This window comes from Python bivittatus, unplaced genomic scaffold (assembly GCF_059951505.1).
Source record: "Python bivittatus isolate LINGU-HERP-01145 unplaced genomic scaffold, Pbiv_v1 ctg000330_np1212, whole genome shotgun sequence".
Lineage (NCBI taxonomy): Eukaryota > Metazoa > Chordata > Lepidosauria > Squamata > Pythonidae > Python > Python bivittatus.
The window spans coordinates 61,481,736-61,505,070 of record NW_028277058.1 but is presented as its reverse complement, the minus strand read 5'-3'; the positions used below and the strand labels follow the sequence as shown (position 1 = coordinate 61,505,070).

Below are 23,335 nucleotides of genomic sequence, written 5' to 3'. Positions count from 1 at the left end.
AGGAAGAAAAAGGGCAAGGGGGGGCGCCCGGCTGCGGTCGCAGGAAGCTCAACCCGCCCAGCGCCCGGGGAGGCCGCTACCCTTTCCGGGTTAGTTTTCACTTTCTTTCTCCGCTGGCGGGCGCGGCGCCGCGCCGCTGCCACTTCCTGGGGCTGCGCGCCCCGCCGCCGCCGCCTCCCCCGCTTCCTCCGGGGCTGCGGGCGCCGCTCAGCCGGGGCGGCCCGGGCAGGGCCGGCGCTGCTCCGCTGCCCCGGAGGCGGCCGCGGCGAGGCCGGACCCCCGCCCGGGCCCAGGAGGGGCCGCGGCAACCCCTTCCTCCCGCCCGCCCGGCCCCGCCGCCCTTTGTGACAGCGCCGGCCGCGGGGGGCCCGGCCCGCGTCCTCGGCCCGCGGGCGCCCTCGGGCCAGCCGGCGGGGAGCCGCGGGAGCTCGCCCGGCCACCCGCCCGCCGGGAAGACCTGACGTGAAGGCGCGCAGCGGCTTCGGCCGGCCGCGTGGGGACGTCCGAAGAGCCCCTCCGCCAAGGAGAAGCGGGCCGCGGGCCGCCGGCCGCCTCCGGCATGGGAGGGCGCGGGGGCGGGCGCCCCGCGGCCCGCGCAGCTGTTACGGGTGAGTGGGGCGCGGAGGAGACACGTGTCGCCGGGCTCCCCCGGCGCCGCTTCCCGCAGCCCGCTCCGCGCGTTCGGCGGCCGTTACGCGCGCCGCGCCGGGGGTCGACGGCAAGCGGAGGGGGCGGTCCGGGCATCGCTCGTCCGCGGGCACCCCGGCGGCTTCCGAGGGGCCGCCAGGCCGGGGGAGCCAGGCCGCCCTCGGGGGAAGGCGGAGCGCCGAGCGGGATAGGTACCGGGCGCGCTGCCAGGCGCAAGCCGCCCCGCGGAGCTCCGCCGAGCCCGGGCCGACGTTTGGGTCGGCGGGGCTGCGCCAACGCGCTCCGGGCGAGCGAAGAAGTCGGGCAGGGGAGGATCGCCCCGCGGCGGGGCTGCGCGGGGAGGACAAGGAGGCTCGCGCCGTTTGCTTCCCCGCGCAGCCCCGCCGCGGGGCGATCCTCCCCTGCGCGTTTGGCGGTGGGGCGCTGGCACGCCGCTGCTCTCCCCGTTGCGCTTGAGGATCCGGCCGCGCACGTCCCTGCGCGCCTCTGCGGCCCGGGCCCCGAGCTGCGCTGCTCCCTCCGGCTGGTCTTGCTCGGTTTCCTTCTGCTTGGTTGGTTCGCGCGCAGGGATTTCCTTTGCACTTGACTCAGCCACGTGTTTGCCGGAAAAGAGGTTTCACACGAGCTGAGGGGGGGCTTCCTCCGATCCGAGGGGGCTGCAAGCAAGAAGGTTGCCCGGGGGGGGGGCAGGATTCTTGATTCTCCCCCCTTCGCACCATTTACAGCACCGACTTTTGAGTCCTGCTTTGAAGTGAGCCCCACCCAAACAGTTTGGGGGCATAAGCTCTGATCAGGTAGTATGCTAAGCCATGGTTTAACTGTGGCTTGGGTGCCTGGTTTCGGCCAGATAAGCTAAGCCAAAACCAACTCACCAGTTTTTCTGTATTTATATTTATTTACTTTGCTGCATTTATCTATGGCATCTCAGTCACCACTGTGGGCAGCACTAAAGAAAAAAATTAAAAGTCCCCAGATGCAATAATAGTGGCCAGAGACCACATAAAGTAACATTCTAACACCAAATCCAAGCTCTGAAGACCCAGCGGAAGGTAACGGGATCAAAAAAGTCAAGATCGCAGTTGCGAAGGTGTGATGGAAGCTCTCTCAGTTTTTTATGCATCTGTTGTTGCCCATAAACATACCATCTTTTTCATGTCTGTGTTTCACATAAAAAGCAGATGGAGCTTCCATCATGCCACTGCATCTGCCATCTTGACTTTTTTGACCTGTGGACACACCTGCCAAGGCAGGTGCTTGCTACTTGAGAAAAACAGTCCCACAGAACACGAGGATCAATTCAACAAGGACTTCATGGTAGTAACCATTACGCTGAATGGTTTCTGGATGTCCAGTGGTAACTACTGTATGCCGTTCCCATAATGCAGATGTGACTCCAGCTAAACGGGGCAATTGTCTTCTGAACAGTCTTCCAGGAGAGCCCCCCGAACAGCGTTGTTGCAGTTATCCAGCCATGAATTATCCTCTTTTTTTATAGCTGTGGTTCTCTTTTTAACCCTTTCAATTGTAAACTGCCCAGAGCCGTTAAGGGGTTAGGTGGCCTCGAAATTGAATTAAATAAATAGCCGATAATGTGTGAACCCATCAGTCGACTTTAAACTTGGGTTTGCCTGGAGGTTGTGAAAGCAGCTCTCTCCTGCTTATGCAGAGCAAAGTATTAAAATAGTGCTCAGGTTTGTCCGCTGTGGTTGTGGCTGAGTTTAGTGTATGACCCCAGCCAAAGGGGGCTAATGCAACAAACCATGGTTAAAATCCAGTATAGTTTAGTAAGATGTATGAACCATTGTGTGGCTTGATTTGCACTTGGGAGTAAGCCATAATGCGATGGGCTTGGTTCTGGCTTAGACCAATGTATGAAGCGTTGATTGTTTCCCAAGTTGGCATTCCTAGCAATGTAGTTCATTTAGGTTTACTCTTCCATCAGTGCACCTAAAACTGAAGCTTTAATCATGATGCAGTAAAGTACATTCACACTGTGTTCACACAATATACTTAATCAGGCCTGGTAAAAGCCCAACAGTTGCACACTACGTAATACTGAAGTTTAGTTAGAATTAACTTAGATTGGTTTGTGTGACTTAGCATCTTTAGCGAAGCCAGTTGGTTTACTTAGCTTAGGGTTTAGCAGATCGTGTAAACCCAGAAAATGGCTTAGCTTGGTAACCAGGTTAAGTGGGTTGTGTGAACGCAGTTTGTGTGAATTATAATCCCAGGACATCTGGAGGATGGCTGCTTTAAAAATATGATACTTTTAATCTCTGTTTTATTCTGGCTGGGTTGAGCCACAAATGAACCCATCACATTTTAGCGTATGTGGTTAATTTACTGTTCAGTGTCTTCTCTGAGCCCAGAAAATTGGGGTGATTGTCTAAATCATGGAAAAGTCGCTATCAATGAGTGCTTGGTACAAACAGCCATTCTGTTAATGTCCTCCATTTTAAACATTTTCTTGCCTTAAAAACTTGTTTAATCTTTCCTTAGCTTGTATACTGCATTTGGAAAGGTAATTGGGGTTTAGCTTACTATCAGCAGATGGGTTATGAGGATGGAGTTAAAATCGGAGTCTGAAATGGTAACAGTTGAGAAGTGTGGTTAATACCACTTGGCCAGCCAAAAATAAGACTTAGAAGAGCTCATTATAAATGTGGAAAATGGAAAGTGAAAGATCTAGGTTAAAATGCATATTAAGAAGATAAAGATAATACCAACCTGGGTACTTAACAAATTCACAATTTAGTCTTTTTTTTTTTTTAGTACATCACCAATTTCCAAATGAACTCATGGTGGTGTACAATAAACCAAATAAAGATAATAGTAATACATGAGTGTTGAATGAAAAGTAAGGCCTCATAACAGTAGATGACAGTATAATATTTTGATGTGTTCTTTAGCATCTGTTTTTTCACTTTTCTTTCTGGAAAGTTGTGAGAAAAAGTTGTGTTGCTATTGTATTGTCGAAGGCTTTCATGGCCGGAATACGATGGCTGGTGTGGGTCTTCCGGGCTGTGTGGCCGTGTTCTTGAAGTTTTGTTTCCTAACGTTTCGCCAGCACCTGTGATCGGCATCTTCAGAGAGCAGGAGCACAGACAGGAGCAGTTCTACGTGGGCACAGAGAGAACTGCTCCTGTCTGTGCTCCTGCTCTCTGAAGATGCCGGTCACAGATGCTGGCGAAACGTTAGGAAACAAAACTTCCAGAACACAGCCACACAGCCTGGAAGACCCACACCAGCCATTGTGTTGCTATTGTTTGTGAAATAGAAGCCTGCAATAGTACTGATAAGCGCATTTTAAGCAACAGGACGTGATTGAATTTTTGACTACTGAAGAAGTCCCTGCCATTCACTGCCAATGCAGGTTGTTTATGGTGATGACTCTGTTGATGTGAATACTGTGCATCGCTGGGCCAAAAAATGTAAAGATGGTGATCTGGGAAGAGTTGATTTGTGAGATCAAGAATGAAGTAGGTGATCTGTGGCAGCAACCAATGAGTTTCACATGAAAAAGGTTGATAAACTGATTAAGGGCAATCAGCAGATTGCTCAAGGGAAATTGCTGTCAAGCTTGACATTTCACAGGAATAGGTGGGCCACATTGTTGATGTTCTTCAGTATTAGAAGGTTTATGCAGGGTGAGTTTCAGCAGAGACGAAAGCTTTAAGAGCTGAAATTTACCAACAATGATCGTGTTAACAAAAATGAGGAACTTCTTCACAGCCTGATGAAGAAACATGGGCTCATCATTATGACCCAGGAGCAAGACATGAGTCCATGGAATACCACCACAAAGCTTCACTTGTGAAAAATTCAAAACCCAGGTTTCAGCAAGAAAGCTCAAGGTGATGGTTTTTGGGATGCAGATGGTGTTATTCACCTGGATTTCCTTGGTCATGGCTGCATTGCCAACACTTCATCGACACTGAAATGATGATTAAGCAAAGTTCAGAATCACTAAAAGGAACTTTTGCTGCAATGTGACACCACTGGGTCTCACACCTCACAAGCTACCAAGAGGCAATGGTGGGTCTCGCCCCATCCGTTGTATATTCCAGAGGTGGTCCCATGCAATCCCCACCTTTTCTGATGGTTAAAGGAAAACTTCCATGGTATCTGCTTGACTCTAAGCAAGCGATGGAACAGACTGTCAGAACCTGGTTGAAGAGACAAAGTGTGAAGTTCTTTCGTGACAGCTTTAAGATCAGAAGCTGTGCCCTGCTGGATCAGACCTCTGGTCCTGCAGTCTGTTCTCACAGTGACCACCCACCCGCCCAAGGAAGCCCACCAGTCTCCTAGCAGATGGCCTCCAGAAGCAGTCCCACCACCACCAAGGCTCACAACCCTTGATCCCCAGGACCTCTGTGAATCGGTCCAGCCCTTTTTTGAAGCCAACCAAGCTGGTAGCCAGCACCACATCTCATGGTAATAGAAGCCTGTCGTTCATCAGCAGAAGAATGTAGTGAATGCTGGCGATTATGTTGAGAAGTAAACACTGTTAACAAAAGAACTCATTTCAAAGATTGGTTTCCTGCTTCAGTTATTAAAATACCTCTATTTAAACTAAAATGAAAGAGGTGGAGGCACTACTTTTCATCCAACCTTTAGAGAAAGAATACAAAAATAATTATCTTTAAACCAGTCAAAGCATATCATAAATTACCATAACCCCAAAATTCTAGGTGTTTTGACGATAGGTCTTAAAAGATAAATGCCGTTCTGAACAGTTCTGCTTTTAAGGGTTTTTTCAGTGTCAGAAATGAGGGTGCCATTGACGAAAAGCAAGAATTTTCCCCCCTTTCCCCCAGATCTCACTTTTGAGAGAAACTTTAAGCATCCCAGCTTGAGATGTGTGCACTGGACGGTAGATGGTCCTGTAGGTACCTGACCCCAAGCCAGGTAAGGATTTAAAGGTGAGATGCAGATCTGTGAATTGTTGCTAGAAGCCTATTAGTAACCAACATAGAGCCCTCAGTATGAGTGTTATTTGGGAATTGTTGACAGCAAAAATGTGAACATTGTAAATAATTTGACTTTCTTGGACTCGAGAGGAAAGGCAGCACTCTGGAGAAGTAAAGAAGAAATTAATTCTAGGGGAAAAAATGACAGGCCGAGACAAGATAAGAATATTTCAAGGACAGCAGAGATGAGAAAAGTCAAAGTGATGGTCTTTGTAGTGAGCATGTAGGGCTGTGAACCCTGGATGCTGAGAACGATTGAGAGATAGGAATTAGACGTCTTGGCATTGGGAATTTGGAGATAGAGTACCATCAGCTGCAGGAGGACCCAGTCGTTTGACCCTGGACCAAATCAAGGCTGACTGTTCCCTTGGTCAACAAACGGAAACTCATATGCTTTGGGCCTGAGATGCACGCAAGTGGTGGGCTCGAAATGACAACTGCTTGGCAAGATTGAAAGAAATAAAAGAAGGGAGGATGCACAGGCTCAGGAAGATTAGGAGGGTATCCTTGGAAGAGACTTTCATGGAGGTGACAAGCGTGCTTTTGTCACTGGTAGTAATTTGGAGAAAGCCTGACCCATTGTTTTGCAGATTTGGGGGGGTGATAAACAGACCTCTAGTTTTTCCAGGGAGCTTTCCGATGGCCCTCTCTTTCCCTTTTTTCAGAAACTCATCAGGAAGAGGATAATGGAATAAAATGGACAGGCTTAACCAGATCGAGAAAAGCATTCGCGCGGCATGCTGAGCGTCCTTCGCGTTAATTTTTAGTAGCTTCGTACGTTGTTCAGATTCAGGCAGTCTGGTTAGACGTTGTTTCAATATCTTGGGTAGGCCCAGAGGAGGAGAATTCATTCGACAACCCAAGTTAAGGATGTTTATTGATGGCAGCCAAAATATTGGGGCAGGCTTAACAAGTGCCAAGTGAAAATGCAAAATATAAAAGATCTTTGGAGGGACTGAGGTTTGAGATGCATGTGATTTGGATCGTAGGGGACATCGAGGTTTTTTTTTCCCTTTGGTGATTTAAATCAAGAAAGCCTATCTTGAAAGTCTTAACTTCCTGCTCGGGCGCGTGGGTTTGAATGGAAAGCGATGCAATCTTGGTGCAAAATCAAAAGCCATTGGTCTTCGCGCAGCACGTGCGCTGCAGAGTTCGACTGTATAAAGCAGCAGGGTGGAAGAGGTTAACCGTTGCTCTCTTAGATGGGTGGTTCTTATTTATCCGTACCTAATTGTCCTGCTCCAAATGTTCCTCTAGGTCCAGCTCAGAACAATTTTTGGATGGATAAATTGCTGCTCGTTACATCTTCAGTTTTTGCAGACTGTTCCTGAATCCCCAGGGGTGGGTGAACTACAACTCCCAGCAGACCTAGCGTAGACACTATCATAAATGGCGTGCTGGGAATTGTAGTTCAGTGGTATCTGGGGAGTCACAGGTCCCCATCCTGGGCCTGGTGCATTCTTTCTTAATGGCTTCTATTCTTGCATTACAGTCCTATGCACATCTGTGCCTAAGTCTATTTGACTCCAGTAGCTTTACACCCAGATAAATGGGCCAAGTTCCCCTTTAATTTTTGCTGCACTGTTTGTACAGTGGATCGTGTTTTTTGCTACCCCATCCACGGCTTGAACAGTTCTGCACGGGTTTGGTAGTGCAACTTGGACGTCTTGGAGAAAAGGAAAGCAAAACAACGTGTTTTAGCAAGTTTGGGGGCTGCTTTGGGATATCCCAACCAAGTGGTACCTGATTGAAATGAGTTGCTTTGGCCTTTCCCCCAAGGAGACCTTGGGAAGCTTTTAATTTCCTGTTAATCATGGTTTAGTGTTACACATCTAGGCCTTAAAACTATGATCTATCCTGACTGGGGTTTGTTAAAGTAGATCTTGAGTCTAGTTTATCATTAGGGATTGGGTTGATTTTGAATTCTTTGCAATGGAGTTTAATGCAGTTTCCTGGTTGAGAAACACTGTTCTAGGTTCTTGCAGAATTGGGCATACTGTACAGATAGTCCTTGCCTTATGACCACAATAGGGACCGAAAAATTGTCATTAAGTGGTGTAGTCATTAAGCGAGGCATCACGTGACCACACCTGATTTTATGACTTTTTTGCAGTGGCCGTTAAGTGAGTTGTGTGGTTCCTCGTTGATTTTGCTTGTCAGAAGCCGGCTGGGAAGGTCGCAAATGGTGATCATGTGACCCCAGGACGCTGCAACTGCTGTAAATACATGCCAGTTGCCAAGTGCCTGAATTTTGATCACGTGACTGCAGGGATGCTGCGGTAGTTGTAAGCGCGAGGACCGGTCCTAACTCACTTTTTTCAATGCTGTCGTAACTTCAAAAAGTCGCTAAACGAATGATCGTAAGTTGAGGACTACCTGTAGTGAACATGGTGCTTTTCCTGCCCATCAGCTCCATGAGATAGTAGCGAATGGCAGCAGGGATCAGATCCCTCGCCAGGTCCTCGGAGATCCTTCTGCTGCTTACTGCCCCAGCCACCATCTGACCTCCCTTGCCTTCAGAGCCTGGTTCTTCTGCAAAAGCCGGTCCGGCAGGTTTCAGGGGGTTGGGCTGGCCGAGGAAGACTTGGGCTGGAATCTGTCACGTGGCTTTCTGCAATCCTCTCATCCTCTTTGGTGTCGTGGATTTTGCAGAGCACAGAAAGAGGCACCTCTGTTTTCTGTCTGGTGACGTGGCGGTCCGTCCGCAGAGTGCTCATTAACTCCCCGCCGTGCAAATTAATTTGCTGGCTCATTATAGCGCAGGGTGTATACAGGGGCCATAATAACAGGCTTCGGAGGTGGTTTCGGTCCCGGGAGACTCCATCCTGTTTTGTCTGGCACGGAAGCACCAAAGGCTTCCGTCTGGGCTTCCTGGGAAGTGAATCCAGCGGGCCGGGAACCGCAGGTGGGGAAACATTCTCAGGAGCAGGGTGATTTCAACCCGGTGGGTTAATATCACAAGGGAGGAGATTCAGGCTAGAGGTCAGGAGGAAATTTCTGGCTGCGTGAGCAGTCAGCCGGCGGAACAGGCTGCCACGTGATGCAGTAAGTCAGTGTTGTCCAAACTTGGCCACTTTAAGATGAGTGGACTTCAACTCCCAGAATTCCCCAGCACATTTGCATCCTAGCATGTTGTGTGAACCCAAGTGCTGTAATTAGTTGATGGTCTAATTATGACAATTATGTGCTATCAGGTCAGTATTGATTCTTAGCAATCACATAGGTCAGTGTTGTCCAAACTTGGCCACTTTAAGATGAGTGGACTTCAACATGGCTGGCTGGGGAATTCTGGGAGTTGAAGTCCACTCATCTTAAAGTGGCCAAGTTTGGACAACACTGCAGTAAGTCATCAAATAGAGGCCGGAGGGTCATGTACCGGAGATCTTTTAGTGCAGCATTTCTCAAACCTGGCAACGTGTGGACTTCCGCTCCCAGAATTCCCCAGCCAGCCGTGCTTCAAGTTGCGTGGGGGTCCCATTCCCAGAATTCCCCACCTATCTTCCAGCCACCACAGCTGTGAAACACCAGGCACGCCCATTAGCCCTTCTCAAGAGCCACTAGGGGACCGTGCCATCAGCCTGTAATCATTCCGATCCCTGCAAAACCCGGTAAAATAAACCGTTTTCCGTCCAACTGGCTTCTCCTCCGTCTTCCGAGTTGCGGCAAAGAAGACACAACCCGTGTTTGGCAGAACGCAACTCCAATGTAAAATCCTATCATGGTTGGAGGGCGCCGGGTTGGGGAGCCTGGCTGAAGACCCCCCTCCCCCCAAAGCCTCTGTGCAGAGCGGTATCTTGGCAGGGCTCAGCAGAGGATCAAATTGGGTGAGGGTTGATGATCTATGACAGTGCTTCTCAACCTTGGCCGCTTTAAGATGCCTGGACTTCAACTCCCAGAATTCCCCAGCCAGCTATGCTGGCTGTGGAATTCTGGGAGTTGAAGTCCAGGCATCTTAAAGTGGCCCAGGTTGAGAAACACTGGTCTGTCAATTTGCCCTGCTTGTGTGGGTTCACCTGGAGAAAATCATGTTGGAGTGTGTATTTTTTTTTGACACCCTAAAAGTAACCAAGTCTCTTCTGGAGGCCCTCCCTTGAATTAAAGTTTAAAAAAGGGAGTTTGTTGCTCCAAACCCTCTATTGTTTCTGCTTCCTGCTGTGACAGTTTCACTTTTTGTCTGTGCCACGTAACCAGCCTGCTCGAAAGAGGAGAATTGTTTTACTCCTCCTCCTATTCTATTTTAATCGCTTTCGGTTTCCCATTCCCACGACAGAGACGATTCGAGATGTACGGGCACGTTTTGGTTATAAATAAAGCAAACACCATAAATGCAAAAGTTTGAAAAAAGGACCTTGAAGGCCAGGGCGGTTGGTCTAAAAAAATCACACACAGTTCTGGTTTCCATTAATTTTATTCTGGGAATAAACAGTGTTGACTGAAGGCAGTCTTAGAATATTCTCATAGCTGCTTGGGGTTTGTAAATGGGCGTGTTTTTCTTTTGTAAAGCTCACGTTGGACACATTTAGGGAGCAAGGGCTGTCAGGGTGATTAGCTGCGAGAGTTGAAATGAGCCTCCATCAACAGGAGCAGTGTGCCTTTGGATTCTAGAAGCTGGAAAGAAACCAGAGGGATGACCTGCTGCTGAAAGTGATCTGGTTTCAAAAGAGAAGCCCGAGTCTGTACTTTAATACATAGTTGTGACCCTTCTATGTGGGAAGAAATCCATCTTTTTCATGAAATCAGTTGTAAATCATGATTTACAACCCATCTGGGACTCTAAAAGACCGTGCCTCAGTTTCTCCTTGGATTTCTTCCTGGGTACCTCACCTTAGAGCAGTGTTCCTCAGCCTTAAGATGGGTGGACTTCAACTCTCAGAATTTCTTGCTTGGCTTTGAAGGGTTTCGGAAATAGAAAGCTGGCATAAATAATATAATTTTGGTTCGACCAGTGAAGTTTTTAAGAGGGTTGGACCCAGAATCGTCAGCACTAATACCGTATGCTAACTGTGGTTTGTTTAATCCAGACCTTGTTGTCTTGGGGATGAATTTAGCAAAGTACGTGGACTGTATGCTCTCTGTTTGAACTCCTGGAGATATGGCAGGATATAAAGCTAATAAATCAGCAGAATAAATAAATCAGCAGGACAAATCTACCTCCTGGTTTTATAGCCTGGCAGCTGGATTTATACATTATGCTAACTTTCTTTGCTTTAACCTGGTTTGTGGAATAAGCCAACTTGGACTGAGTTCATCCAACAAGCTAAGCCAAACCAAAGCAGACTTCAATTTGGTCTTTTCTTAGAAGATTGATGGAAGGAGCACTAATGTTTCCCTATGTAAAAACCTCTCACTGCCTGCAGAAAGCTAGATTATCAGGGGTGTGGATAGATCAAGGTTTTTTTTCCTCCGAAGAGATGTTTTCGGTTTAAGTAATTGCTTGACCCTGCTGCTGAAAGCGATCTGGTTTCAAAAGAGAGGCCCAAGCTTGTACTTTAATACATAGTTGTGAGTCTTCTATGGGGGAAAAACATCTTTTTCATGAAATCAGTTGTAAATCATTATTTACAACCAATCTGGGACTCTAAAAGTCTGTGCCTCAGTTTCTCTTTGGATTTCTTCCTGGGTACCTCACCTTAGAGCAGTGTTTCTCAACCTCGGCCACTTTAAGATGGGTGGACTTCAACTCCCAGAATTCCCCATGGCTGGCTGAGGAATTCTGGGAATTGAAGTCCACCCGTCTTAAAGTGGCCGAGGTTGAGAAACACTGCCTAGAGACATTGAAAAACCAGGGAAGTTGCTATGGTCACCCCTCCCAATCTGTACATTGACCCTTCTCTGCTAATTTTGGGTATCCTCCTTTGATAGCCATTTTATTTTATTAAATGTATGAGGCTGCCTGACCCTATAACAAGTAGATTTAATGGCCTTTGATGTGTAAAGAAAGGTGAGAAATAATAATCTGGCTGGCTGGGGAATTCTGGGAGCTGAGGTCCACCCATCTTAAAGTTGCTGAGATTGAGAAACACTGAGATAGATGGTCCCTCAAATATATAGCTTTATAGGTCATAACCAGTCTGGCGAATCCCATCCGAATGCAGACGGGCAACCAGGGCGCCTTGTGGAGCAGAGGTGCCACGTGGGCAAACCAAGGCAAGCCCATCACCACTCATGCCACTGCATTCTGGACCGGTCAAGGTTTCTGCACGGTCTTCAAGGGCAGTCCCGTGATTGTACCCTGGAGGGACCAGCCCTGTCCCCTGTCGTTAGCGGGTGGCTCAGAGTGCCTTGGTGCAAAACGAGGACCTGGAGCTCACTGCGGTTGGCGTAACCATGGGTAACTATGTCGTGTGCCCCAAGCCAGTGAGCCAGCATGGTGTCCCCTTCTCTTCTTGGTCTAAATGCAGGACACACTTCTTTCCTCGGCGCAAGAGGACGCAGGTGGCTACACCAAGGAAGAACTTGAGGAGGCCGTGCGTTTTCTCCAGCTGAGCTGCGGGACGGAGGTAAGGCGTGCCCACCGAGCCCCAGCCCGTCCCCGGTTGGAAGGGGGCTCGTGTGCCCCCAAGCCCCTTTTGTCTGAATTCAATATGCCTTAATCCCATTTGCGGGCTAGCCCCTCAAAGTGGCTCTGGGCGGCGAACCGATTAAAAACATTAAAAACATAAAAAGTCCAACCACCATCATCAAAAAGGAAAGACGGGCTGCAAAGCAGAGAGCTAGCCCCCTCCCCTCTGTTTCGAACACCCTGTTCTGTGTTAAAATGGGGGAGCAGTTTGCATTCCCGGGGCCTCCTGGGGCCCCAGATCCCCCTTCGCGCTGCCCTGAATTTCAACGGCAGCCTTTCCCCAGGTTTTCTTTGCAATTCCAGCATTTTGACTCGGATAGTGCAGAAAATCAATAAAAACCACTCGAAAGAGGGTCAGTGCCCCACCTGTTCCCTGACCCCCAAAGACCCCCCAACCCCACCCAGTAACAAGGAGCAGCTCCTCTTACTTTAATCCCCCTCCTCAGCAGTTGAGGCCCTTTCTCCAATGAGACGTGGCCAGCTCTTGGTTACCGCATTTGGGGGTCACCCTGGGAGGCTAAACGGGGGGACAAAGTGGTGCCTCCCCAAATATTGAGTTTTTGGCTCTTGCCTTGTTGCAGAAGCTTCTCTGTCTTAAAAGGTGGGAACTCCTCCATTTGCATGAACTCCCCCCCTCCGGTACTGAAAGCTATAGGACTGACCGAAAGCCCTTTGGACTTGCTTGACCTCTAAATAAAATCGTCCTGTTTTTTCATGGTTCCTCCCCAACCCCAGAGCCGTTCGGAGGTCGTCTATGGTGGTAGGTAGCATCGCTCCATGTCCCTCGGACCAGCCCCCACGTAAGGCTCGCTCGGCTGGGTGGAGACCTTGGAGGATGTGGCCGCTCAGCTGCAAAAGCTTGTGAGTGACTCGATGTCGTTCGACCAAAGCAGTTGTTTCTCTAATTTACAGCTTTTCCTGTGTTTTAAAGCCACTTTCATTTTTCTTCCCCTTTTTCACTTCTGCAGAGCTGAACATGAGATGAAAGGTAAAAAAAAATGCTGTTCTTTTTTTTTTGCTGGCTGGTTTGGGGTTTTTCTTCCCCATTGCAGTGGAACGTATATTTATAGAAATAGGAATAACCATCTCCCCCCCCACTTCTTTCTTTTTAAACCCCTAAAGTGCTGTATCGTGCCTGGGAAGGACAGCTCTTCATCCAGAACCAGCGAGTGTGCGACATCGTCCTTCGATCGCCCTTTCAGGCTTCGATTCCGGTTCAGTTGTAAGTACGAGGACTGGTTTAGTCTCTTCCGCTGGAATGAAGGCCAATTTCAGTGAAGAGGCGTTGAAAACTAGCTCCAGATTTGGGCTGAATAGAAACGAAGGGAAGTAGATCTGTAGATAAAACGACGAGATTTCCCGGTGTGAAAGCTGCCGTTTTGTGAACCGGCAGCCCTTTTGCATTCGAAACTTTCTATCTGGATCCCAAAGGTGAGAGAACATGGGGGATTGTTCTAGGCTCCGGTTCTGGCGTTTCTCCGGCCCGGATGACCGAGAGATTGATTCAGTCCACGCCCCCCCCCCAACCCTTCTGCGCTTTTCTTCTTCTGTAGGCCGGCCAAGCTGGAAATCAAATACGTTGTGGGGATACCTGAATTGCGAGAAAAGCTGCCTGAAGCTGCATTTAAAAAAACCAGTTATGCAAACGATGAAGGTACGCTTTTAAGTTGCGTCGTTCGTGGCGTTTCTCTGATGGTTTGGTTTTGTTCTTTCTTTTCTTTCCAACCCCCTGGAAGTGATTTCACTGGGCTCAGGACTCTGTGGCTCCATCTGCCCATCAGCGAGGTAGTTTTGTGGAGACGGAGCAGAAGGGGGCCAAATTTGGCGCGGCGGGGAGGAGAAGCCAGCGAAAGAGAGATCCAGCTTGAAAATGAGCCGGATCTGGCTGGGGGCTGCAGAGAAAAAAAATCCAGGAAAAATCCAGGAAAAAGAACCCTACGGGACAGCTGGTGGTCGGGCAGCGGCTCAGAACGTTGCCGACTCCTCCGTCCTGAGCCCGCCTCTCTCCCAGTCACGTGACCCACAAGGGAGCCTGTCAAGCCCACTTCACACTTCCTGTTGCACCCCTGTGCATGAGCGCACAGCACATGTTCCTACATTGCACAGAAGAAAGTCCAGATGTCTCCTCCTCCTCCTCCACTTTTTTATGTGTAACTCAAGGCGCTGAACATACCTAATCCTCCGACCTCCTATTTTCCCCAAAACAACAACCCTGGGAGGTGGCTTGGGCTGAGAGAGAGGGACTGGCCCCAAGTCACCCAGCCAGGCTTTTGTGCCTAAGGGAAGCCTAGAACTCACCATCTCTTGGTTTCTAGCCCAGCACCTTCACCACTACACCAAACTGGCTCTCACTTATTGAAATATTGGAATTTTTAATTTATAGGGTGGGAGCGACCGAGTTCCTCCGCTCAGAACACTGGTAGGGGAAACTTCCCAAATGGCTAGAGTCCTACAACACCCTAAGACCCTTCCCACCCTAGGTGATACCAGGATTACAGCTAACCAAGTTTAGGGTGTAAGCAAACAGAGGTCCTAGCTTTTTAACCGACCTGGAAAGGAATGGTTTGTGAAGCCTCCGGAGACCCAATTTCTCATAGCTGATTTGGGGGAGTGGGCGCTGTTTGGCCCGTGGAACTAATCCAGCTGGTAAGGATGTAGATCTCGGTGTGGTTAAGGAATCCCACGAAAGGGAATTCACACTATTCAAGGTGGTGTTTCTATGGAAAATAAGGGAATGGGTTCCAGCCTGGTGGAAGTAGGCAATTAAAGTCTATAAACTTACATTTGTGTAGGGTTATTAATGAAAAACTGGATAAAAGAGGATAAACCGAGCCAAAGCGTACCTGCTCTCTCCTGTATTCTGCTGTAGTTCTTCAAAATGAACCTCTTTTTTTTTTAAACTTTCCTTTTCTCTATTTTGCACACACAACCCATGCTGGCTGGGGAATTCTGGGAGTTGAAGTCCACATGTCTTAAAGCTGCCAAAACACTGGCCTATAGGAAGTCTTGGCATGCTTAAAAAAGCATTTCCCAGGACAATGATATCCATGGGGAGGTCATAAAGTCAAGATGGTGGCCACAAACGTGTGATCGAAGCCCCACCTGACTTCTACTCACAAGGTCATAGCCACCACCTTGACGTTTTTGATGCCCCCTCTGCAGCAGGTGCCCTGTCTTGGGGGCACATCCTCCTCCCTGCTTTTCCTTGGATGAAGGAACCACAGCTGAAAAGCAGGGGGGTCTCTCTGGACCTAAATTCAAGGATGGATTTCCAGGGGAGCCGCTGCAAAAAACCTGGGGTATAACAGCTCCTCCCAGAGAGTAGGATGAATCTGGGGGTGTCGGGTTTGGTATTCTCCCCTCTTCCCAGAGAGGAACCAGACTGCAGGTTTGATTCTCTTCTCCACCCTACGCCACGGCTCTTGTATTCTTTCTAAATGAAAAGAATTTGTGCCAGGGAAATTTGGTTGGAAATGTGACCTGATCTAAATTCCCCGCATGCTCTCTTTGGCGGTGGTGGTGGTGGGAATCAAGACCACTGTGGAAATTTGCTGTTGGATTCACTGCTGGGACTCCCTTCTGCAAAGTCATTTAACCTTTGAAAAATTGTAGAAATGAATATTTTTTATTTTAATTTATTTACTAAAAAAAATTCAAAATCATTAACACAGGTTGGCGGCAACCTTGAGTGGATAAATTAAGGCCTCTTTTAGAGCTTGGTTAAATAACATACAGTAACTGCCTAACCATGATGAGACAGACATGCGCGTAACTGATTTAATAAGGCGTGACATGTTTTTTAAAAATAATATTTAGAATGAAAAGGTACTGGGCATTGCTTAATAATAGATTTGTCGATGGTTATTTGGACCCTTAACGTTGGTTTGTTTTTCGTGGCATCTATTTTTTTTTTACATCTATTTTTTTTTAAAAAGCGCTTGATTTGCCTTGCAGTCTGTTGTCAGGAGTTGTTGTTCCATTTATATGAAGTGGAAATATTACATGAAAGTGAACTGAAAGATCAGCTAATTGGGAGCATGAAAGAAAAAAATCTGGTAAGCTCTTCACAGTTGGGGAATTAACGATCTGCTTTTTGGGTGAGTGGCTTTGCCTGTTCTCATTAATCAAGTATTCCTAGCAAATGAGCATTTAAAAAATATAAATATAAATATAAAAATAAAATGTGTGTGTGTATGTGTGTGTGTGTGTGTATACACACACACACACACATATACATAAAGTCTCCTGCCTGGTGACTTACAAACACACCCATGTAGTTTTCTTGACAACAATACAGGAGTGATTTGTCACCATCTTTTTTTAGGATTCTTTTTTTAAAATTCAGTCTAGCCTATAGTTCTGGGATCTCCTGGTGGTCTCCCATCCAAGTATTAACTAGCTTTGACCCTGCTTAGATTTTTGAGATTGACTCGGTGATGCCAAATTAGCATGTACATTACCTTCATGTTTAGCTTTTCAGCGGTCTTGGGATTTTGTGAAACAGATTAACGTTACTTGAAAATGTGTGGTTGCTGGCACCTTATTGTGATAGTCAAGTAAATCAGATATGGAGCCGATCGTGAGGAAAATTCATTTTAGTCATGTTTTAGCACAGTGTTTTTCAACCTTGGCCACTTTAAGATATGTGGACTTCAACTCCCAGAATTCCCCAGCCAGCCATGCTGGCTGGGAATTCTGGGAATTGAAGTCCAGATATCTTAAAGTGGCCAAGGTTGAAAAACACTGCTCTAGTAGATCTCTGCAAATGTATGGATTCTTTTAAAGGTATATCTGCCTCCTTTTTTCCCACCTGTGGGCTGATAAAAAAATAAAACTATCATAGTAACCGCCCAGAGTCACTTTCTCAAGAGATGGACGGTGTCCAAATTTGGAACATAAATAAATAAATATGTTGGACTTCCTGCTCCATAAATAATACTATCAGCCAAACTATTCCCCCCCCCAAGAAAAACTGAGCAGCCAAACGTGTTTTTAGCAGATGGTGAACTTTTCATTCTGAGCCGCAATTTAAAACTCGCACCGCGGACGGTCACCCCAAAGCATTCGTAACGGGAGAGTTAGCAACCTGAAAAATATGGCATTTATTTTACAAAGGCCTGGTTTATAAGGAAACATACTTTAAAAAGAAAAAAAAAAAACCCTTGCCAACAGTGACGAAATACAAAGATTGAAACAGCTGGAAAGGAATATTGGCTCGACAAATGACAGAGGGGACACATGTTTACATTAATAGAATAGGCTGATTTGCGATGGGTGGATAAAAAATGAAAGTGTGGAAATGTATGACTGGGTAAAGTGTGGATTAAGGTGGGGTTTTGTGTGGTGACAACCTGCAGTGAAAATGTGCAAACAGAATCAGGTCGTTGCTGAGCTTCGGTTGGACTTTTCAAGTGCTGATCTGCAACGAGCCTCGTGCAGAGGAGGGTTCTCCTTTCAATTTTGCTTTGCGGTGTTTGCACATACGCGAAAGCATATCCTCAAGGCGAAAGTAAAAAATGCCAGATCTGAAAGGGAAAGTGAACTGCGCAAGGCTCCGAGCTTGTTTGAAACAAGGAAGAGGAGCGGCAGCAGCAGCAGGAGTCGATCTGTGCTCCTGCTTCTTTGCAGTCCTCATCCCAAAAGTGTCCTCCTTTTCAAGGCTGTTGTGCAGGGGGCAGCAAGATAAAATATGGGAACCCTCAGAAGCATTCTACAAACTCACAGATCAGCCTTTCTCAACCTCGGCAACTTTAAGATGTGTGGACTTCAGCCCCCAGAATTCCCCAGCCAGCAAATGCTGGCTGGGGAATTCTGGGAGTTGAAGTCCACACATCTTGGGAGTTGCTAAAGGTGGAGAAACACTGGCTTACCATATTGTGTAAATTATAGCTTAGCATACTGTGAAACTCAATACATTTTGGTAGACAAACCACCACTCAGCACCCCGTCAAAAATTACTTTGGATGTGCACGCTGGCAGCCTTCACGCATGATGCTAGGCCATCATTTTAACCATGGTTTGTTGAACAAGCCACGGCACTCCCTTTCTCCCATGGTGCGAAACCACAGTGGCTGAACCCCAAACAAGCCACATTATAACTCCCTTATATGTAAAGGAGGCGACTGTTAGGAAGAGGAAACGGAGTTCTTTTCTCGACGGCGGAATTAAGCTACAGGGCTGTTTTTGGAAAATGCCCCAAATTTGAACTGCACGAAAGGCGCAGGAGATTTGGGGATCAAGCAGAACCCCCAGTCTGTTTCCTCGAGGCTTCTGCTTATTCTCCTCATGGAGAAGGGGGACTAAGGGAAATTCACCTTCTCTCTCCGTTACAGGCACTCGTCAAATATTTAAACGACTGCGGCGTTCTTCTCTTCCTCACCTCTTCCGTCTTGGCGAAAGAGAAAGGTAAGAAGGGAGGATGACAGGCCTGCAGCCCCTTAAAACCCGGGGGGGCTTGGTCTGGAAGATGCAGGTTTGGCGAGAGAAGCATCACCCCCTATTTTCTCTTTGCAGGCTCGGATCTGAACGATTTGGCGTCTCTTCAAGCGTTGTTTTTATTTCCATCCCCAGGGCCCAGACATCTCACAGGTACGATGTGTTTCACGTCACCCCCTCTCATTTTTCGGACTTCTTTTTTTCACATTTGGATCTGTTCTTAATTGTTTTTTAGGGTAGTGTGATTTTAGGCTAGCTGATCCAAACAGGTTGAGTTGGGGTGGGATATAAATTCTGTAATAAAGACCCCAGATGTCATGGAGGGGCTGTTCTGTAAGGGTGGAGGCCTCCTCCCTCGTGATTAGGAATGGCAAAAGAAAACGCCTCTGGTGGCTGGCCAGATCTAACCAGTGGAACTCCCTGCCTCAGGAAGAAAGGTTAGCACCTTCCCTGGGGATTTTGGGCTGACTGCTCGGTTTTCTCTTTTTTATGATTTGTTTGGTGCCCTTTCTGTTTTACTCTAAAATAGTGTTTTTCAAACTTGGCCACTTTAAGATGGGTGGACTTCAACTCCCAGAATTCCCCAGCCAGCATGCTGGCTGGGGAATTCTGGGAATTGAAGTCCACCTGTCTTAAAGTTGCTGAGGCTGAGAATCACCGCTCTAACAATGTCACAATTATATTGCTTTCCCCTTTTGCTTGCCGCCCTGAACGGGGAGGACCCACTTAGAAAAGCAGGCTATGTATTTCTCAGTGAATAAAATAAAAGATAGGCTGGAAAAAGCCGCGTCAATCTTTAATAGCACTGTAATGTCATTCCCTGAGAAATGTGCCTTGTAACTTATTCGAGGTGTAAGTGTGGCAACAAAACAGGCAAATTTCATTTACCTCTGTCCCTTTGTGGGATTTTCTTCCTAAAATAAAGGGAAATTGCAAACGACATGCACAGACAACTCCGGCAGTCTTCTTGAACCTTTTAGAAAAGCGGCAGGTTCAGGACGTCGTTTATTTTGTTGGAAATGACCTACGTTGCTTGTAAACGGCTCTTCTTTTTCATTAGCAAGAGACTGGAAATGTGAAGAAGAGGAGAGAAGCGAGAGTCCCCAGCAGGTCCCCCTGGTCCTTCCTCTCCTTCAGCGCGCGTTGGCAGAAGCAGCCAAACATCTGGATCCAAAACCAGCCCCTTCTAGCGCTTTGGTAAAACGGCACATGCAGGAATTTGCAAAGCTCAACCAGAGTTCGGGGCCGAGCTGCGAAAATGCGGACGTCCCGCCCTTTGCTCGCCTTCTTTTGCCAGAGAGCCCCGAGCAGGACGCTTTGGACGAAAAGTGCTCCCCGGCCTCGTTTTCCGACCTCCAGTTTTACCTGTCGGACCCCCAAAGCTACACCCTCAAGGTCTCGTCAGCCGTGGCGTGCTTGAAGGGCAGCGCTCAGTTTCCCGACGGTTGCGCCGCGGAAGCGGATTTCAGTCCTGACCCTTTGCCTTCGGGTGGACTAGACAAGGCTGTTGGGACGGGCAGGGATCCCCTTGCTGGGCACGTGCCCGGCCGAGAGGCCGCGCTGAAAAGCAGCCTGGGAGGAGACCGGCCCTTGCAGTGGAGTAAGAGAAAATCCAGCCGGATCCTTGGGGCAAGTACGAAGAAGTGGTCCCCTCTGAAGATCCATTGCATCATGGAGAACAACAAGAAGAAGGAGAAGGAGAAGAAGAAGAAGAAGAAAAAGAAGAAGAAGAAGAAATCGCCCAAGCCAGTGACGAATCTCAGCATCCCGTTTGCAAAAGATTCCGGATCCCCGGCAGATTCCAAAGAGCCCACCCTTAAATTAAAAAACCTTCAGAATCCACTGAGAAGGAAGAGGGGTGAGTGTCATCTCATCCAAACGCACATGCAAACCCTCCCGTTGTTTTTTTTTATTTTTTATCATGGGAGAGCCGTGATTGAGGCCGAGAAGGCAGTCAGGAGCTGTGTGTGCACACCGTGCTGAGCTGAGTTTAGGGGCTCAGTCCATGCATCTCTAAGCTGCATGTTTTGCTGCCAGTTTGAGGCAGAATACACACAGAAACAGTCCCGTAGGCTCGGAAATGGCCTAGATTCGCAAAGCACCATTAACCGGATGGTGCTCGGTTAACTTTTCTGCGGCTTACCGTGCTGTGTGAAATGAGGCTGCTGGGTTAATGCAAATCGGGAATGTGGTTTAGCATAATAACCACATGAAAGGTTGGCTTAACTCCACCAGAGGTCTTAGTTTGAGAGTTGTTGTTGTTTGCATGTATTAATTGAATAAATAAAAAAAATAGAGGGAAAGAAAGAAAGAAAGAAAGAAAGAAAGAAAGAAAGAAAGAAAGAAAGAAAGAAAGAAAGAAAGAAGAAAAAGGAAGGAAGGAGAGAGAGGGAGGGAAGGAAGGAAGGGAGGGAGGGAGGGAGGGAGGGAGGGAGAAAAAGGAAAGAAAGAAAAAGAAAGAGAGAGAGAAAAAGAAAAAGAAAGAAAGAAAGAAAGAGAAAGAAAGAAAGAAAAGGAAAGAAAGAGAGAGAGAGGAAGGGAAGGAAGGAAGGAAGGAAGGAAGGAAGGAAGGAAGAAAAAGGAAAGAAAAAGAGAAAGAAAGAGAAAGGAAGAAAGAAAAAGAAAGAAAGAGAGGAAGGGAGGGAAGGAGGGAGGAAGGAAGGAAGGAAGAAAAAGGAAAGAAAGGAAGAGAAAGGAAGAGAAAGGAAGAAAGAAAAAGAAAGAGAGAGGAAGGGAGGGAAGGAGGGAGGAAGGAAGAAAAAGGAAGGAAAGAAAAAAGAGAGAGAGAGAGAGAGAAAGAAAACGGGGTATAAGTTCACAGTTCCATATATGCATGTAAACATTTTATAGAAACAATTCCATTGAATGCTAGGCACATTTCATTATATTCATCCACAGCCGATCTGCGCTGGCAAGGAATTTGTTCTTCGACTCAGGTGACCATTGAATACCTGAAGCTATAGATAGTGCTGCTGTTGTTATTAATCATAATAGTTGATTGATTAATTATTAATTACATTTGTGCACTGCCCGATAGGTTTATCCTTCCAATCCTGAAGATTAAGTCATGGCGCAGTAAGAAGGGCACTCAGCCAGGGTGTCTGGAGGGTCAAAAAAGTCAAGGTGGCAGCTGGGATCACACAAACTATGGTCGCCATCTTGACTTTCTTGACACATGGCCCCAAGGACACCCCTGGACTTCGCCATAGGTTTATTAAAAAAGAAATATATTGGCCCCCCAACTTTCCCTTCCCAGCAAACCAGCCAAACGTTCTGCCCCTCCCATATAAGTATTTAGTCTTCCCCTTTTGCATCATGGCCCCATCTGCTGAGTCTCTTTCCCCCTCCCTCAAAGGATTAAGAGGGCGCCGAAGCCACCAAACGATGGCCTGCCTCTGCTCTAAATCAGTGAGCGCTCTCCATTTTTAAATCTGTGATGATGCTCGCACGAAGCCAACGTGGGGAAGCATCTCATCCCAAACACGCAGTGCTTCTGGCAGAACTGGGTTCCAAAAATCCAAAGCCAGGGAACCACTAGCGGGCAGGAAAGAGTGAGGCTTTCCATGGATGCTTTGCTGCCCCCTAGTGGCGACCCGAGGTTTGCAGCCTCGATTGGGTCCTCTAAGATGCAGCCTTTCCAGGTCATCCTTGTTTAGCGACTGCCTTGTACAGTGACCGTTCACAGTTACAATGGTGATGAAAAAGTACCTTTGTGACCAGTTCTTGCATTGATGACTTTCTCAGGTCTGTAAAGCCAAAGAAGTCAGATGGTAAGCACAGTCATGAGTTCACTTAGCAACTGCTTCACTTAATGACCAAATGCTAGTCCCAGTTGTGTTTGCTAAATGAGGACCACCTATAAATCCTTTGTGCTGTGTAAATAAGTAGGTTAGTAAGGGTTGTTTGGACAGCTGAATTTGAGATATGCAAGGAGCTCACTGGGGTGATTTCTTATGCCTCTGGGGCCACCTCCAGATAGCCGTGGTACTCACTAGGCCTTTGTCTCTGCAAGGGGCTGAAGTTTTGTCTGCAGAATTCATTCAAGGAACGAGGAGCGAGCTGCCTGAGGGAGCCACGGGGTCTTCAGGAGGGCCTGTCCTGGAGGAAAAGAAGCCCCGTCTGAAGGAGGCCGAAAAGGTCAAGGCTGTGGACAAACCGGATGCCAGGAGACCAAGTAAGATGGTGGCAAGTGGTTCAGATACGGAAACCCTGACGGAAACCAAAATGATAATTTGGCTTCCCGTCCTCCTCACCCCCTCTTTTTTTTTTTTAAAGCTGGGGCGGGGATGAGAAGCTGGTAGTCGGAAGTTTTATTCCAGTTCCAGTACAACGAAACCATGTTTTATTGACGTCACGGGGAGTGGGTCGTTTGATTTCATTGGGGCGACGATGTCGTTACACTGAGGACACGAAGGAACGTAAACGTCATTGCGCAGATGATATAAAGGCATGCCAATATCATTAGAATGATGTCATTGGGCAGATGATGCCGTAACGTGCTAGCTGGGGAATTCTGGGAGTTGAAGTCCATGCATCTTAAAGTTGCTGAGCTTGAGAAACGCTGATGTAATGACATCATGATGTGAATTATGTAAATTGAAGCAGAGTTTGGTCAGTTTGTGCATAAAGATCTGTGTGCATCGATGTGCTAAATCAAGGATTCAGGGTGGGTTACCAGTTTTCTCTCCCTGCTCACTTTTAAGCCCAGGGGCTCTCTTTA

General features: G+C 47.6%; 1 protein-coding gene across 2 annotated transcripts in view; it reads left to right on the top strand.

Moving 5' to 3' along the window:
- Positions 1-102: 102 nt before the first annotated feature.
- The window catches only part of TASOR2 (transcription activation suppressor family member 2), a 41,036-nt gene continuing 17,803 nt past the window's right edge, over positions 103-23,335 (top strand). For both annotated transcript variants that reach the window (XM_088141437.1, XM_088141438.1), the window contains exons 1-11: positions 103-608; positions 12,020-12,118; positions 12,916-13,041; positions 13,149-13,168; positions 13,303-13,402; positions 13,734-13,834; positions 16,135-16,235; positions 18,513-18,585; positions 18,694-18,768; positions 19,676-20,473; positions 22,628-22,789. In XM_088141437.1, coding sequence (XP_087997563.1) covers positions 12,935-13,041; positions 13,149-13,168; positions 13,303-13,402; positions 13,734-13,834; positions 16,135-16,235; positions 18,513-18,585; positions 18,694-18,768; positions 19,676-20,473; positions 22,628-22,789 — 1,537 coding nt within the window. In that variant the 5' untranslated portion in view covers positions 103-608; positions 12,020-12,118; positions 12,916-12,934. The remainder of the gene's footprint in view (positions 609-12,019; positions 12,119-12,915; positions 13,042-13,148; positions 13,169-13,302; positions 13,403-13,733; positions 13,835-16,134; positions 16,236-18,512; positions 18,586-18,693; positions 18,769-19,675; positions 20,474-22,627; positions 22,790-23,335) is intronic.